Source organism: Leucopleurus acutus (genome assembly GCF_964270905.1).
Source record: "Leucopleurus acutus genome assembly, chromosome: 2".
Lineage (NCBI taxonomy): Eukaryota > Metazoa > Chordata > Mammalia > Artiodactyla > Delphinidae > Leucopleurus > Leucopleurus acutus.
The window spans coordinates 77,131,389-77,148,618 of NC_139143.1; the positions used below are offsets into that span (position 1 = coordinate 77,131,389).

Here is a 17,230-nt window from a genome sequence, read left to right on the forward strand (position 1 = left end):
TGAATGTACTTCACTATTTTGAACAGGTTTTTTTTGTTTGTTTTGGCTGCACCGCACGGCACGTAGGATCTTAGTTCCCCAATCAGGGATTGAACCCGTGCCCCCTGCAGTGGGAACGTGGAGTCTTAACCACTGGACCTCCAGGGAAGTCCCTCGAACAGTTTTAGAAAGAGATAGATAGAAGCTCTTGCATCTTTCTTTAGTCTCTCTAAATTTCTTTTTCCCTTCTTTTTCCTTCATGTTAGTCTATCACTGTACCTTTCTGCATTTCTGTCACTGTGCTCTTTTTGGTAACATTATGTTTACATTTTTCATCCCACTCCTTACCCCTTCAAAGGTCTAAGGAAAAAAAACTTGTCTCCTGGTGCAGTGGAGTCGGATGTGAGAGGGATAACTGGGGTTGATCTGTTTGGAACTACGGATGCAGTGGTGAAGCATGTACTGGAGGTACTTATCTCTCAGGGAAACAGTGACAATATGCCGTTCATTTATTCATTCCTTCAACAAAGACTTATGCAGGGTTTACTGAGTGCCAGGCACTGTTTGAGGCACTGAAAATAGAATAGTGGTTGAGCCAACAGAGAAATGAAGCTTATGTGCTACCTGAGGGAGAGTCATGTTACCTTATAAACATGAAAGCTGGCATAAGCTCCATCACCATCCCAAAGCAGAGCCCATTGTCAAGCCTCTTGAAGGGGAAGGGGAGGATAGTTCATCAAAGTTATTGAGAACCAACCATGTGTAAATAACTTGCATGCATGGTGGGAAAATAGAAAAGCATAAGGGAAACAAACTAGATTTTTAAAAAATAATCCTTACAGCTATCTACTGGTAGAGATATTATTAACCTCATTTTGCAGATGAAAAAACTGAGATTTATGGAAATTAAGTGGTTTACCAAAGTCTACACAAGTCTACTAAGTTGAAGAACTAGGCTTTGAACTTGGATCTATCTGACTCCAAACCAAGCTGCTTTTCACCACAGAATGGTACCTCTCAAAAATACTGCTAATTCGAAACTACCTTATCTCTGATTCTGTTATGATACAGAGTATAAACTTACAAATAGGGTAAAAGATATCTTAAAATCAGCAGTTCTTAAACTTTTTGGTCTGAGGACCTTTTTATACACTTAAAAGTTATTTAGGACCCCGGAGAGTTTTTGTTTATGTGCATATCTCAATTTTTATCATATTTGAAATTAAAACCAAGAACTCTTAAAACATGGACTATATAAGGATAAAGTCTTTTAGCCACCAAAGCAGTGACATCATCACATGTCATGTAACCTCTGGAAAACTCTACAGTCATGAGAGAATAAGAGTGAAAGGGGCAAATAACGTTTTGGTGTTATTACGAAAATCGTTTTTGACCCTGCAGATTTCCTGAAAGGTTCTTGGAGCTCATCTAAGAGTTTCTTGAGCACACTTTGAGAATTTCTTCATTAAGTTATAAAATTGGCCTTTATTCTTGAGATGCTAATAACTAGTTGGAGAAATAAAATATAAGTAGACAAGTAACAAAACAAGGTAGTATATCCCAAATGCAAATGAAGCTGAATTTGGGAGTAGAAGGATTTGGGAATTCCCATGAGAATTTGGGAATAATATTAGATAGATTCATATAGTAATTCTCATGGTCAGATCTTAGAGCAGCAGTCCCTTGAGTCTTTTCACGTGAAGAGTAAAAATCAGAGAGATCGTTTATAACCACTAGCATGGTCCATTGGTTTGCTTTGAGTAACAGATATAAAGAAGAATGACTTTTTTAGTTTAGAAGAACCACCTTTTTTTGTACAGGGTCATGATCGTGGAGTTAACTGGGCTGCCTTCCACCCCACTATGCCCCTCATTGTATCTGGGGCAGATGACCGTCAAGTGAAGATCTGGCGCATGAATGGTGAGTGAACCAGTGACAGTATCACCATACCTAAAATATTGGCTGCTGGCCAGCAAGGTGAAGTAGCCAGGTTTTCCAGACTTAGTGACGCATTTTCCTACCTTAGGTTGTTAAGCTAATCCTGGGAGCATGACAATTGCCTTATTCCCTTTTTTTCCTTTGATGGCATCCTGATTTTGAGGAGTGTGAACATAATTAAAAATAAGAATTCATTTATTCAACAAATATTTATTGAGTACCTACTTTGTACTAACCATTGTTCAGGGTTCTGAAGATAACAGTGATGACTGAACCAGATAACATTCCTGCCCCATGAAGAGTCCATTTATTCTATAGTGGCAGCTAGTGACAGAGCAGGGTAAGGAGATAAAGAATGACAGAGAAGAGGTGTTGTAATTGATAAGAGGGTGAGAATGAAATAACAAAGAAATATGTAAAGATTCAGAGTCTTAAATGAAGAAAATTGCCCTATTAGAAAGGAGTTGGTAACTTAACATTTTGTAGTAATACCTAGCATTTGGTTAGAGGATGTCATAATTTGAAATCCCAAACTTAAAGTAGTAGGGAGTTGTAGTGACCTAATTCTTCTTTGTCCTTCAGAATCAAAGGCATGGGAAGTTGATACCTGCCGGGGCCATTACAACAATGTATCTTGTGCTGTCTTCCACCCTCGCCAAGAGTTGATCCTCAGCAATTCTGAAGACAAGAGTATCAGAGTCTGGGACATGTCTAAGCGGTAAGGGGGTGACAATGGTGTGTGACCAAACCCAGGGGAAAGCTCCTTTCTCTTACTCTCTCTTTTTAAAAATTAGATTAGAATACTTTTTGTTTCTCATCATCCTCAGCATGTAGAAAAATCAAATAATATATTATGAAAACGTGCAGGGACCTAGTGTTAGCCAACATTTACAAATCTTCCATGAAATAGAAATTTCTGTGTATGTTCTTTTTCTCCTCTAAATTTAAGCAGGTTCTTCTGTAGCTACAGAAATAAGAAATATTAAATGAAAACAGTACAGTAGGAAATTATGATGAGTGGGACGAGTTGTAATATCAAAATAGTAGAGTCAGTTTGAAGTCCTCTTTTGTTTTGTTTTGTTTTTTTTTCTTTGGTCATGCTGCACGTGGCATGTGGGATCTTAATTCCCAGACCAGGAATCAAACCCAAATCCCCTGCACTGGAAGTTTGGAATCTTAACCACTGGACCACCAGGGAAGTCCCTGAAGTCCTCTTTCTGTTCCTTGGTAAAATTTATCATGACTGTCTTTATTTAGAATATGCAGTTCACTGTCCTTGATTTAGCTTTTTAATCAGTGTGCCGGCCTACCACTTAATACTCTTGTATGTGATAGGCTGAAGTTTCCTTGGAAATTAATATTTTTCTTTGTGTACCTTTTACTTTCCTAGGACTGGGGTTCAGACCTTCCGCAGGGACCATGATCGTTTCTGGGTCCTAGCTGCCCACCCTAACCTTAACCTCTTTGCAGCAGGTAAAGGCCATTTCTTCTCTTTTTTCCTTTGGTTCAAAGTTTATAAGACTTGAGAGTGATTCTCCATTAGCTTTGTCTCCAGCAACTACATAGTAGGATGACAAGGAAAAATAGAAGTCTCAGAGCCACCTAGTTGAAGGTTTTCTCCTTTTTAACTCCCTTACCTTCTTGGTATAGTGTTCTTTATCCACCAAAATTCATTTAATAATAAAGCCCATTCTCTCCCTTTTTTTTTTTCTTTTGGCCATGCCGAACGGCTTGTGGGATCTTAGTTCCCCAGCCAGGGATTGAACCTGGGCCCTTGGCGGTGAGAGCACTGAGTCCTAACCACTGGACCTCCAGGGAATTCCCCTAAAGCCCATTCTCTTTGATTAGTTCCTAGGAGACTTAGAGGCTAATACTGGACACTTGAGGTTCCTAGACTGAGGAGCTAGAAGCTGAGTTTTATTCATTCGTTTAGCAAATACATACTGAGTATCAGCCCTAGTCTGGGTGCTGGTATTCTAGCAGTGCATAAAACAATGTCTCTTACTTTATAGAACTTATTTTGAGTTATAATTAACTTAAAATATTTTATTAGTTTCACAACATAGTGATTTGATTTTTTTTTCTTAATTTTAATTTTATTTTTTTGTCTTTGGCTGTGTTGGGTCTTCGTTGCTGCACACAGGCTTTCTCTAGTTGCAACAAGTGGGGGCTGCTCTTCATCGTGGTGCGTGGGCTTCTCATTGCAGTGGCATCTCTTGTCGCGGAGCACGGGCTGTAGGCGCATGGACTTCAATAGTTGTGGCTGACGGACTCTAGAGTACGGGCTCAGTAGTTGGGGCTCACGGGCTTAGTTGCTCCACGATATGTGGGATCTTCCCGGACCAGGGCTCGAACCCGTGTCCCCTACATTGGCAGGCAGATTCTTAACACTGTGCCACCAGGAAAGCCTGATTTGATATTTTTATACATAATGAAATGATCACTACAATAAGACCAGGCCACAACGGTGAGAGGCCTGCGTACCACCAAAAAAAAAAAAAAGTCTGTTTCTATTTTGTTTTGTTTGTACATTTGTTTTTGTGTTTTTTTGCGGTACGCGGGCCTCTCACTGTTGTGGCCTCTCCCGTTGCGGGGCACAGGCTCCGGACGCGCAGGCTCAGCGGCCATGGCTCATGGGCCCAGCCGCTCTGCGGCATGTGGGATCTTCCCGGACCGGGGCATGAACCCGTGTCCCCTGCATCGGCAGGCGGACTCTCAACCACTGCGCCACCAGGGAAGCCCTGTACATTTGTTTTTCAAATTCCACATATAAGTGAAATCATACAGTAATTATTTTTCTCTGACTTATTTTGCTTAGCGTAATACCCTCCATGTCCATCCATGCTGTTGCAAATGCAAGATTTCATTCTTTTTTATGGCTGAGTAATATTTCATTTTATATGTATACCACATTTTCTCTATCCATTCATCTATTGATGGACACTTAGGTTACTTCCATATCTTGGCTGTTGTAAGTAGTGCTTCAAAGAACATTGGGGTACATATATCTTTTTGAATTAGTGTTTTGTTTTCTTTTGATAAATACCCAGGAGTGGAATTGCTGGATCATATATGGTAGTTCTATTTTTAATTTTTTTGAAGAACCTCCATATTGTTTTCCATAGTGGCTACAACAATTTAAATTCCCACTAACGGTGCACAAGGGTTCCCTTTTCTCCAAAGCCATGTCAACACTTGTTTCTTGTCTTTTTTTTTGTGGTACGTGGGCCTCTCACTGTTGTGGCCTCTCCCGTTGCAGAGCGCAGGCTCAGCAGCCATGACTCAGGGGTCCAGCCGCTCCGCGGCATGTGGGATCTTCCCGGACCAGGGCACGAACCCGTGTCCCCTGCATCGGCAGGCGGACTCTCAACCACTGCGCCACCAGGGAAGCCCTGTTTCTTGTCTTTTTGATAATAGCCATTCTGTTAGATGTGAGGTGGTATCTCATGGTTTTGATTTGCATTACTCTGATGATTAGTGATGAGAACCTTTTCATGTGCCTGTTGGCTATCTATATGTCTTCTTTGGAAAAATATCTATTCAGGTATTCTGCTTATTTTTAAATTGGCTTATTTGATTTTTGATATTGAGTTGTATGAGTTTTTTTTTTTGGCCACGCCACACGGCATGTGGGATCTTAGTTCTCTGACCAGGGATCGAACCTGGGCCCCCTGCAGTGGAAGTGTGGAGTCTTAACCACTGGACTGCCAGAGAATTCCCAGTTGTATGAGTTCTTCACATGTTGGATATCAACCCCTTATCAGATATATTGTTTGCAAATATCTTCTCTCATTCAGTAGGTTGCCTTTTTGTTTTGTTGGTGGTTTCCTTTGCTGTACAAAAGCTTTTTAGTTTGATGTAGTCCCATGTGTTTATTTTCGTTTCCCTTGCCTGAGGAGACATATCCAAAAAAATATTGCTAAGACTGATGTCAAAGAGGTTACTGCCTACGCTTTCTTCTAGGAGTTTTATGGTTTTAGGTCTTACATTTAAGTCTTTAAAGCATTTTGCATTTATTTTTGTACATGGTTTAAGAAAGTGGTTCAGTTTGATTCTTTTTTATGTAGCTATCCAGTTTTCCCAGCACCATTTATTGAAGACACTGCCTTTTCCCTATTGTATATTTTTGCCTCTTTTGTCATAGATTAATTGACCATGTGAGCATGAATTTATTTCTGGGCTCTCTATTCTGTTCCATTGATCTATGTGTCTGTTTTTGTGCCAGTATCATACTGTTTTGATTACTATAGATGTCTAATATAGTTTCCAGTCTGGGAGCATGATACCTCCAGTTTTGTTCTTCTTTCTAAAGAATGCCATGGTGATTTGGCAACTTTTGTGGTTCCATACAAATCTTAGGAGTATTTGTCTCGTTCTATGAAAAATACCATTGGTATTTTGATAGGGATTGCACTGAATCTGTAGGTTGCTTTGGGTAATATGGACATTTTAACAATATTGATTCTTCCAATCCATGAGCATGGTATATCTTTCCATTTATTTGTGTCATCTTCAATTTCTTTCATCAGTGTCTTATAGTTTTCAGAATACAGGTCTTTTACCTCCTTGGTTAAATTTATTCCTAGGTATTTTATTCTTTTTTGATGCAATTGTAAATGGGATTTTTTTCTTCATTTCTCTTTCTGATAGTCCAACAGATTTCTGTATATTAATTTTGTTTCCTCCAATTTTACTGAATTAATTTATTAGTTCTATTAGTTTTTTTGTGGAATCTTTTGGGCTTTCTATATATAGTATTGTCATCTGCAAATAGTGACAGTTTTATTTCTTCCTTTGCAATTTAGATGCCTTTTCATTTTCTTGCCTAATTACTGTGGCTAGGACTTCCAATACTATGTTGAATAGAAGTGACGAGAGTGGGTATCATTTTCTTTTTCCTGATCCTAGTGGAAAAGCTTTCAGCTTTTCACCATTGAGTATGATGTTAGCTGTGTGTTTGTCACGCAGGGCCTTTATTATGTTGAGGTATTTTCCCTCTATACCCACTTCGCTGAGAGTTTTTATCATAAATGGATGTTAAATTTTGTCAAATGCTTTTTCTACATCTATCGACATGATCATATGATTTTTACCCTTCATTTTGTTAATGTGGTGTATCACATTGATTTATGGATGTTAAACCATCCTTGCATCCCTGGAATGAATTGTGCTTGACCATGGTGTATTATCCTTTTAATGTATCATTGTATTTGGTTTGCTAGTATTTTGTTAAGGATTTTTGCATCTATGCTTATCAGGGATATTGGCCTATAATTTTTGGTTTCTTACGATCTTTGCCTGGTTTTGGTATCAAGGTAGTGCTGTCCTCATTAAATGAGTTTGGAAGTGTTTTTTCCTCTTCAATTTTTGGAATAATTCAAGAAGGATAGATATTAACTCTTCTTTAAATGTTGATAGAATTTACCTTTGAAGCCATCTGGACCTGGACTTTTGTTCTTTGGGAGTTTGTTGATTACTGATTCAGTTTTGTTAGTAATTGATCTATTCAGGTTTTCTGTTTCTACATGACTCAGTCTTGGAAGATTGTATGTTTCTAGGAATTTATCCATTTAGGTTGTCTAATTTGTTGGCATATCATTGTTTGTAGTATTCTCTTACAATCAGTCCTTTGTATATCTGTGCTGTCAGTTGTAATTTCTCCTCTTTCATTTCTGATTTTATTAGAGCTCTCTTTTTTTTTTTTAATGAGTCTGGCTAAAAGTTTGTAGATTTTATCTTTCAAAGAACCAACTCTTAGTTTCATTGTATTTTCTATTGTTTTTTTAGTCTCTATTTCATTTATTTCTGCTCTAATCTTTATCATTTCTTCCTTATACTCACTGAGCTTTGCTTGTTCTTCATTTTTTTTTTTTTTTTAATGCAGTACACGGGCCTCTCACTGTTGTGGCCTCTCCCGTTGTGGAGCACAGGCTCCGGACGCACAGGCTCAGCGGCCATGGCTCACGGGCCCAGCTGCTCCACGGCATGTGGGATCTTCCCGGACCGGGTTACGAACCCGTGTCCCCTGCATCGGCAGGCGGACTCTCAACCACTGCGCCACCAGGGAAGCCCTGGTTGTTTTTTAAATCTACTTTTAGATTGCTTGAGATTTTTCTTGTTTCTTGGGGTAGGGCTGTATCACTATGAACTTCCTCTTAGAACTGCTTTTGCTATGTCCCATAGATGTTGAACACTTGTGTTTCCATTTTCATTTGTCTTCAGGTATTTTTGATTTCCTCTTTGATTTCTTTGTTGACTCATTTGTTGTTTAGTAGCATGTTGTTTAGTCTCCACATGTCTGTGTTTTTTCTAGTTTTCTTGTAGTTGATTTCTAGTTTCATACTGTTTTGATGAAAAAAGCACTTGAAATTATTTCAGTCTTAAATTTATTGAGCCATGTTTTGTGGCCTAGCATGAGATCTGTCCTGGAGTATGTTCAATATGCACTTGAAAATAATGTATTTTGCTGCTTTCGGATGGACTGTTCTCTCTCTATTAATTCTATCTGGTCTAATGTGTCGTTTAAGGCCAGTGTTTCCTTGTTGATATGATCTGTCCATTGATGTAAGTAGGGTGTAATGTCCCCTAGTATTATTGTGTTATGGTCAATTTTTCCCTTTATTTCTATTAATATTTGCTTTATATATTTAGGTACTCCTATGTTGGGTGTATAAATGTTTGCAAATGTTATATTCTCTTGTTGGATTGACCCCTTTATCATTATGTAATGCCCTTCTTTGCCTTTTGATATGATCTTTGTTTTAAAGTTTATTTTGTCTGATATGAGTAATGTCCTAGCTTTCTTTTCTTTCACATTTGCATGAAATATCTTTTTCCATCCCTTCACTTTCAGTCTATGTGTATCTTTAGATCTGACTTGAGTCTCTTGTAGGCAGCATATAAATAGGTCTTATTTTTTTTATCCATTCAGCCACTGTAAGTCTTTTGGTTGGTGCATTTAGTCCATTTACCTTTAAAGTAATTTTTGATAGGTATGTGCTTTTTGACATTTTGTTAATTTTTTTCTGGTTGTTTTTGTAGTTCTTCTCTGTTCCTGTCTTGTTCTCTTGGTTTCTTCCTTTGTGGTTTGATGGATTCCTTTAGTGTTACATTTGGATTTGTTTCTCTTTATTTGTTGTCTATCCATTGTAAGTTTTTGTTTGTGGTTCCCATGAATTTCATAAATATTGAACTGTATATATATATTTGTCTATTTTAAGCTGATAGTCACTTAAGTTCAAAGGCATTGTAAAAGCACTACATTTTTACATGTACCCCATTTTATGTATTTTATTTCATAGTTTATATCTCTTTATTTTGTGTATACCTTAACTATTTTTTGTAATTATAGTTGATTATACTGCACTTGACCCTTTAACAACATGGAAGTTAGGGACACTGACCCTCTGTGCAGTCTAAAATGTGCATATAAGTTTACAGTTGACTCTCTGTACCTGTGGTTCCATATCTGCAGATTCAACCAGCAGTGGACTGTGTAGTATTATTGTACATATTTAGTGAAAGAGAACTGTAAGTGGACCAGTGCAGTTAAGATCCATGTTGTTTAAGGGTCAACTGTTCTCTGGTCTTTTAACTTTCATACTAGCTTTTTAAGTGGCTGATCCACTGCCTTTACTATGTATTTGCTTTTATCAGTGAGATTTTTCCTTTGATGTATTTTCTTTTTTTTTTATCTTTTAAAATTTTTTTTAAATTTATTTTTTGCTGTGTTGAGTCTTCATTGCTGCACATGGGCTTTCTCTAGTTGCGGTGAGTGGGGGCTACTCTTTGTTGCGGTACATGGGCTGCTTATTTCGGTGGCTTCTCGTTGTGAAGCATGGGCTCTAGGTGTGCGGGCTTCAGTAGTTGTGGCACATGGGCTCAGTGATTGTGGTTCGCTGGCTCTAGAGCGTGGGCTCAGTAGTTGTGGCGCACGGGCTTAGTTGCTCTGCAGCATGTGGGATCTTCCTGGACCAGGGCTTGAACCTGTGTCCCCTGCATTGGCAGGCGGATTCTCAACCACTGCACTACCAGGGAAGTCCCTCATATATTTTCTTATTTCTAGTTGTTGCCTTTTCTTTTCTGCTTAAAGGAGACCTTGACATTTCATGTAAGGCTGGTTTAGTAGTGAACTCTTTTAGTTTATGCTTGTTGGAGAGACTCTTTCTCCTTCAATTCTGAATGATAACCTTGCTGGATAGATGCTAAGTGGTAAGTCTTTTCCTCTCAGCATTTTAAATGTATCCTGCCATTCCTTTCTGACCTGTAAAGTTTCTGCTGAAAAATCAGCTGAGAGTCTTATGGGGTTTTCCTTGTATGTGATTAGTTGTTTTTCTCTTGCTGCCTTTAACACATTGTTGACCAGAGATGTATTAATACATCTTTTGTTACCTGAATGTTATTGACTGGAGACGTATCAATACGTTTTTAGAGAGTGATACAATTAACATCACCATGCAAAGTTGTTAGAGCTTAAAATTGATCAAGCGTTCATTATACAACTTACAATTGTCGTTACCATTTGCATTTTGCTCCATTAGGTTTTTGTTCCAACCTTGTGTATATTATAAACACAAGTTTGTTACCATAAAATTTTCAAAAATGATGCATCGAAAGATTTTGAGTGAAGAAGAATTTTTCGGTGAATTTTACGCAGATACTTTCTCTGATTGTCCAAGTGACATATATACTAGTGTCTCAGAAGATGATGGTTCTTCAGAATATAGTTCTGATTCAGACAATGTGAATGTTAGACCAACAAAAAGACAAAAAAACCTAGTGATTGATTCTGATATGGAAAGTGAAAATGAAACTCATGGTGCTGGAGAATGCTCCCTTGCTTCTGCAGAAGAGTGGATTGCAGACAACATTTCATAAAAATTAGAAGACTTTACAGGTGTGTCAGGTGTAACTATTGAATGTAATAATTTGCAAAGTGTTAGTGAAATAACAGAATTAATTTTTGGTAATAACTTTTTTGAGTTGGTTGCTTCTCAAACAAACTGGTATCACCAACAGAATGAAAAAGCATATAAAAAGTATGATAAGGCTTTAAAATGGACTGATGTAACCAATAGTGACATGAAGAAGTTTCTTGGATTAATAATTTTTTAAGAGGTATGAAGCTTCCTTTATTTATTTTTTGAATTTTATTTTATTTTATTTTTTTATACAGCAGGTTCTTATTAGTTATATATTTTATACATATTAGTGTATATATGTCAATCCCAATCTCCCAATTCATCCCACCACCGCTCCATCCAACCACTTTCCCCCATTGGTGTCCATACGTTTGTTCTCTACATCTGTGTCTCTATTTCTGCCTTGCAAACCGGTTCATCTGTACTATTTTTCTAGATTCCACATATATGCATTCATGTATGATATTTTTCTCCTTCTGACCTATTTCACTCTGTATGACAGTCTCTAGGTCCATCCACGTCTCTACAAATGACCCAATTTCATTCCTTTTTATGGCTGAGTAATATTCCATTGTGTATATGTACCACATCTTCTTTATCCACTCGTCTGTCAATGGGCGTTTAGGTTGCTTCCATGGATTAATAATTTTGATGGGACAAATAAGAAAGTCATACTGGAAAGAATATTGGCCGACTGATCCCTTACTTGAAACACCTATCTTGCCAAAGATTATGACGAGAAGAAGGTTCGAAAAAATAATGATGTTTCTTCACTTTAACAATAACTCAGAAACTCCACTTCCTGCAGACAGAGGTTCAAAAGTTAAACCTCTTTTGGATTATTTTCTACAAAAATTTCCATCGATCTGTATACCCAAACAAGAGCTATCGCTTGATGAGGCAGTGATAAAGTGGAGAGGACGACTCAGATTCAAAACCTATAATCCCAGAAAACTTACAAAATAAGTTTGGTCAGGATGGTTAACAAAAGTGAAACTGGGTATATATGCAACCTTGAGATTTACATGGGTGAAGGATAGAAACTACAAGAAACAATCTTATAACAGCCTTATCTTGGTTCATGGCACCGTATTTACCAAGACAATTGTTACAACAGTGTGTCCACATCTGAAATATTGTTGAAAAATAAAATCAGAGTTTGTGGGACTATAAGAGAGAATCATGGTCTACCAAACCAATTAAGAGAAACGTAAAAATCTACAGAGGGAAGAAATGACATTCTTATGGACGGGAAAAGTGATTTTTCTTATATGGAAAGACAAAAGGCTAGTCTGCGTGGTGACAACTATTCATTATGCCTCCATAGCATCTACAGGAAAAGAAGACAGGAGGACTGACCATCAGATGACTAAGCCCACTTGTATATTAGAGTATAATAAATCTATGAAAGGAGTTGATTGATCCAGTCAATACCTGGCAAACTGCAATATCCTCTGGAAAACTTGAAAATAGTTTAAGAAAGTGGGTTGCTATTTTAGTATTGCAGTTTATTCAATGCGTTTAAAATTTATTGTAGCCTTAGTGCACAGAATAAAATGACTTACAAGCAATTTTTGTTAGCAGTAGCTAGAGGATGGGTAATTGACCATTCTGGTGAATATAGTGGTAGTCCCACACCTGGTCCTTCTTGTGGTGTTTCTAAAAGAGCCCTCCACAAAGATCCACCTTGTCGACTATCAGGTAAAATAAAAGAACATATTCTAGAGGAAATAATACCCACATGACTAAAAAAAAATGCTGCGGGGCTTCCCTGGTGGCACAGTGCAGGGGATACAGATTCAAGCCCTGGTCCGGGAAGATCCCACATGCCGCAGAGCAGCTAAGCCCATGCACCACAACTACTGAGCCTGCGCTCTAGAGCCCTCAAGTCACAACTACTGAACCTGCGTGCCATAACTACTGAAGCCCAAGCACCTAGAGCCTGTACTCTGCAACGAGAAGCCACCTCAATGAGAAGCCTGCACACTGCAACAAAGAGTAGCCCCCACTTGCCGCAATTAGAGAAAGCCCATGTGCAGCAATGAAGACCCAATGCAGCCAAAAATAAATAAAATTTAAAAAACAATGCCGCCAGAAAGTGTAGAGTCTGCTCTTCCAGGGGAAAGCACAGTGAAACACGATATATTTGTAATAGATGTTCTGTTCCCCTGCACAGAGGTGCCTGCTGTACTGCCTATCACACTCTAATGAAATATTAGAATGCTTTAGTAAGACATGTACAAAGTTTCAAAAAAATACATTAAGTGCAAAAACAGTTGTTGATAGTTATACTCAAACGTGTATGTTTCAGTATTCACTTACGTAACAAATCGCTGGCCACAGGCACCAGTTTCTGCAAAAATCCCCCGGCCAATAATGGGTTAAGATTCTCTCCTTATCTTTAACTCTTGCCATTTTAATTATAATATGTCACGGTGAGTATCTCTTTGGGTTCATCTTATTTGGGAATCTCTGTGCTTCTTGGACCTGGATATCTACTTCCTTCCTCAGGTTAGGAAACTTTTCAGCCATTATTTATTCAAATACGGTTTCTGTCCCTTTCTCTCTTCTCCTTTGGGAATCCTATAATGTGAAAGTTAGTATGCTTGATGTTGTCCCAGAAGTCCCTTAACTCTGCTCATTTAAAAAAAAAATTCTTTCTTCTTTTTGCTGTTACAGTTGGGTGATTTCCACTATTCTGTCTTACAGATTGCTCATCTGTTCTTCCATATAATCTAATCTGCTGTTGATTCCCTCTAGCATATTTTTTCTGTTTTTGTATTCTTCACTTTTGATTGGTTCTTTCTTATATTTTCTAAGTCTTTGTTGAAGTTCTCACTGAATTCTTCCATTCTTCAACCAAGTTTGGTTAGCATCCTTATGACTCTTTCTTTGAACTCTTTATCAGATAAATTACTTATCTCTGTTTCAGTAGGGTTTTTTTCTGGGGGTTTATTTTGTTGTTTCTTTTGGAACATATTCCTCTGTCTCCCTTTTGTTTGACTTTTTGTTTTTGTTTCTATGAATTTAAGCAAAACAGCTACCTCTCCTGGTCTTTTAAGGAGTGGCCTTAAAGGGTGAAAGCATTCCTGTGTAGATTGTTTGCACCTGGCAGCTTTGGCAGGCTTGCTGGGGCTGGAGTGCATCTGGGCAGGCATAGTCCCTGGGGAGTGTGGTCTCTTGGTGGAGTGCCTGGAGCTGGAGTGGGCGTGGGGCAGTCCCTGGAAAGCACTGCACCTGAGGCCATGGAACTTTTATTTGTAGTGAAGGGAGGTAGACCCATAAAACAATAAATATATAAAACAATGTATGGTGAAAACTGCTTTAAAAGAAAGTTAAGCAAAAGTAAGTGGGATAGAGAGGGAAGAGTGTAGGGACTGCTGCTTTATATTGGGTGTTCAGGAAAGTGAAGGAGAATGACAAATACATTGACAGTGGGAACAGCAAATGCAAAGACCGTGATATGAGAAATGTTTAACATGTTTGAGGAACATCAGAGTGGCCAGCTGGAGCACAGTAAGGGGCTAAGTAATAGGAGGTAAGACCAAGCCAGATTGGGCATTGCCTTGTAGACCATTAGAATTTAAGACTTTATTCTGAAAGAATGGAAAGCCATTGGAAGGTGTTGGGTAGGGAAGTGACATGATCTGATTTATGTGTGGAGTGTATACTAGGAGGACAAAGACTGAAGGTTTTTCTGAGTGATGGATAATGTTAGTAGGGAAAAGCAAAACATTTTTAAAAAACAGAACCAGAAAGTCTTTTTAAACTAGCATCCATTTGTTCAGCACTTACTTTTTATGTTTGTTATTTGATAGTGACTGGGAAAGGATGGAAATTATTGTAATTTCTGTTTTCAGGGAGCTCAGTGTATACTGGGGATGATATACCTAAACAATTACAGTGCAGAATGGTACGTGCTGTGACGGAGGTTTGTACAAAGCAGTTAGGAGAACACAGAGGAGGGTTTGTCTAATGTGGCAGTATGATAGAGTGAGTATTGGTAAATGATTTACAGGTGTTTACTTGAATAAAGATTCCAAGAATTGTGAGAATTTAGGCAAATAAAGAATGCATTTAGGTGTCTTAACTTTGTTTTTAGCATACAGATACAGTCGTCATCTTTGTGTATCTCCTGTTTCCAGTTTTCTTTCTTGCCTACAGCTAATTCTTCCTCCCTTTTCCCTGTGGCCCAGGCCATGATGGTGGCATGATTGTATTTAAACTGGAACGGGAACGGCCAGCCTATGCTGTTCATGGCAATATGCTTCATTATGTCAAGGACCGATTCTTACGTCAGTTGGATTTCAACAGCTCCAAAGATGTAGCTGTGATGCAGTTGCGGAGGTAAATCAGACTTGTTTCTTCCCTCCAAAGTGTCTCATCTGTTACCATGAAACAATACTCACAAACTGGAGTCTGTTCTTTTAACAACGTTTTGGATCTCATCTCCTGTCACAGATAGAATCCCCAGGAGCATGGTGGTGGCCATGAGGCCAATGGGGGCTTCCCTGTTGACAATGCTAGAGACCCTGTGGAAAGGAAATCATATTGCCAAGTTTGCCAGGTGTCTTGAAAACCAGGGAAAGTTTCCTGGTTGAGAGTAGCCCAACTTGGTGACAGGCCTCTTTGCCTTTATTTAGCACTTTTTTTCTATACCTCTCCCTTTGCTTTTCAGCAAAATGCATGCAACTCTAAACCAGAATATATGTCTCTGGGAACTCTTAACTCTGAAGATATGATAATATCTAGGGTGCCTGGCAAAAGGAACTATCCTCTTGGAAAGCCAGATGTATCAGCATGCTGAAACATTCATGGTGGCAGACTTTGGCATAAGGGTTTGATAACCACCCTCCAGCGTTACTACAATAAAAAAAATCGGTTTGTGTTATCACTCCAAGGGACAGGAGAAACTAGCCAGAGACAAATCACATCATGTTACTCTGTGGTATCCACTGCAATTATGTGTAGGAATTTGTACCCAAGAAGAATCAATCCCACTCACTACAGTGAGTGCTAGCCATACCTTCTGTTGAATAAGTAGACTTGTACTAGGTGTGCTTTTTTAAAACTCTATGCTCAAAGCTGAAATAGGGGAGTCCCTAAGCCTTAAAGGAAGGAAGAAATAGATGCAACATTCATTTATTTTTATTTCTGATTATAAAAATGATAAGTATATCTGTAAAGATGAGGTAAGTAGGAGTAATTCCTTTTTTCCTATTGTCATTATGTCTTTTTACTAATTTCTCTGTTTTTTGTATATATATCTCTAGTGGTTCCAAGTTTCCAGTGTTCAACATGTCGTACAATCCAGCAGAAAATGCAGTCCTACTGTGTACAGTAAGTAAACCTCCTAGGATCTCCTCATTTCCCATAGGTCTCTTTCTCATGCCCTTAGAGGATCTTTAATGGCTTCTTTGAAACCATTTAATGGTCATTTTGAGAGAGCTGAAACAGTAAACAGAGGCTCAAACCAGGTAGGCTTCAGCTGTCATAAACATGTTAAGGGTTTGTGTACTTACATCTTTCATATGGCTAACAACTTCTAAACTTAATGGAGCGTTGGGATGAATCACCCAAATCACTGAAAGTAATTTGAAAGAATGTTTGGGACTATATCCTATTCAAAGGAGATGCTTATCTTGATTCCCTCCATTTGGGTGAAAATAGTAGAGCTGATTTTGAGAAGAGTTCCTTTCAGTGGTGTTACCTTTGGGGGTCATCAAGTAGCCCTCCACATTTCTTGCCATACAATTAAAAAAAAAAAGAAAGAAATGGCATTCTAATTTTAGTGCCTTCATTGCCAAGTCAGAAGAATGAAAACCTGTCTTTCCCGATATGACGTCTAGTGTCTGATCCCAGTTCTTCTTCAATATCTAACAGCCCCATATTTTCCTCCTGGCACTTTTCTTTAATGTTTTTTCTTTGATGTCTTTTTTTTACCTTCAAACAGACTTTTAAGTTGATGAATAAACTCAGGTGGGGCACTGGAATATTGGAGTCTTAATCTGTTAATTTGTGGAATAGAGAGCAGTCCTTGCTTTCATTCAAAAGATATCTACATCTTTGGAAGATAAAAGAAAAATAAGGTGACATGAATGCTGAATTCTTTGGCAACGAGCCCTATAATTTTTAGCTGTAGAAACGTTCAAATGCCTTCTGAGGGAAAGGTGTGAAAAGTATAGTTTCAGGTTGCTGTCTGTATAATGGTGCTGTTTTCTATGTCAGAGTAAACTGGTATCTTGGGTGCTCTCTTACTAACAATTCCTCCCTTTCCTCTACAGAGAGCCAGTAATTTAGAGAATAGTACCTATGACTTGTACACCATCCCCAAGGATGCCGACTCCCAGAATCCTGATGGTAGGCATTCTCTTTGTATACCCGACTCTGCT

At 38.4% G+C, this 17,230-nt stretch overlaps 1 protein-coding gene across 1 annotated transcript in view; it reads left to right on the top strand.

The window, feature by feature from the left end:
* Positions 1-17,230, top strand: part of COPA (COPI coat complex subunit alpha) — a 50,089-nt gene that overhangs the window by 14,639 nt on the left and 18,220 nt on the right. Inside the window, exons 7-13 of the mRNA XM_082833495.1 lie at positions 338-447; positions 1,800-1,899; positions 2,500-2,635; positions 3,308-3,390; positions 15,035-15,185; positions 16,112-16,178; positions 17,123-17,198. Of these exons, the coding sequence (XP_082689621.1) occupies positions 338-447; positions 1,800-1,899; positions 2,500-2,635; positions 3,308-3,390; positions 15,035-15,185; positions 16,112-16,178; positions 17,123-17,198 (723 nt within the window). The remainder of the gene's footprint in view (positions 1-337; positions 448-1,799; positions 1,900-2,499; positions 2,636-3,307; positions 3,391-15,034; positions 15,186-16,111; positions 16,179-17,122; positions 17,199-17,230) is intronic.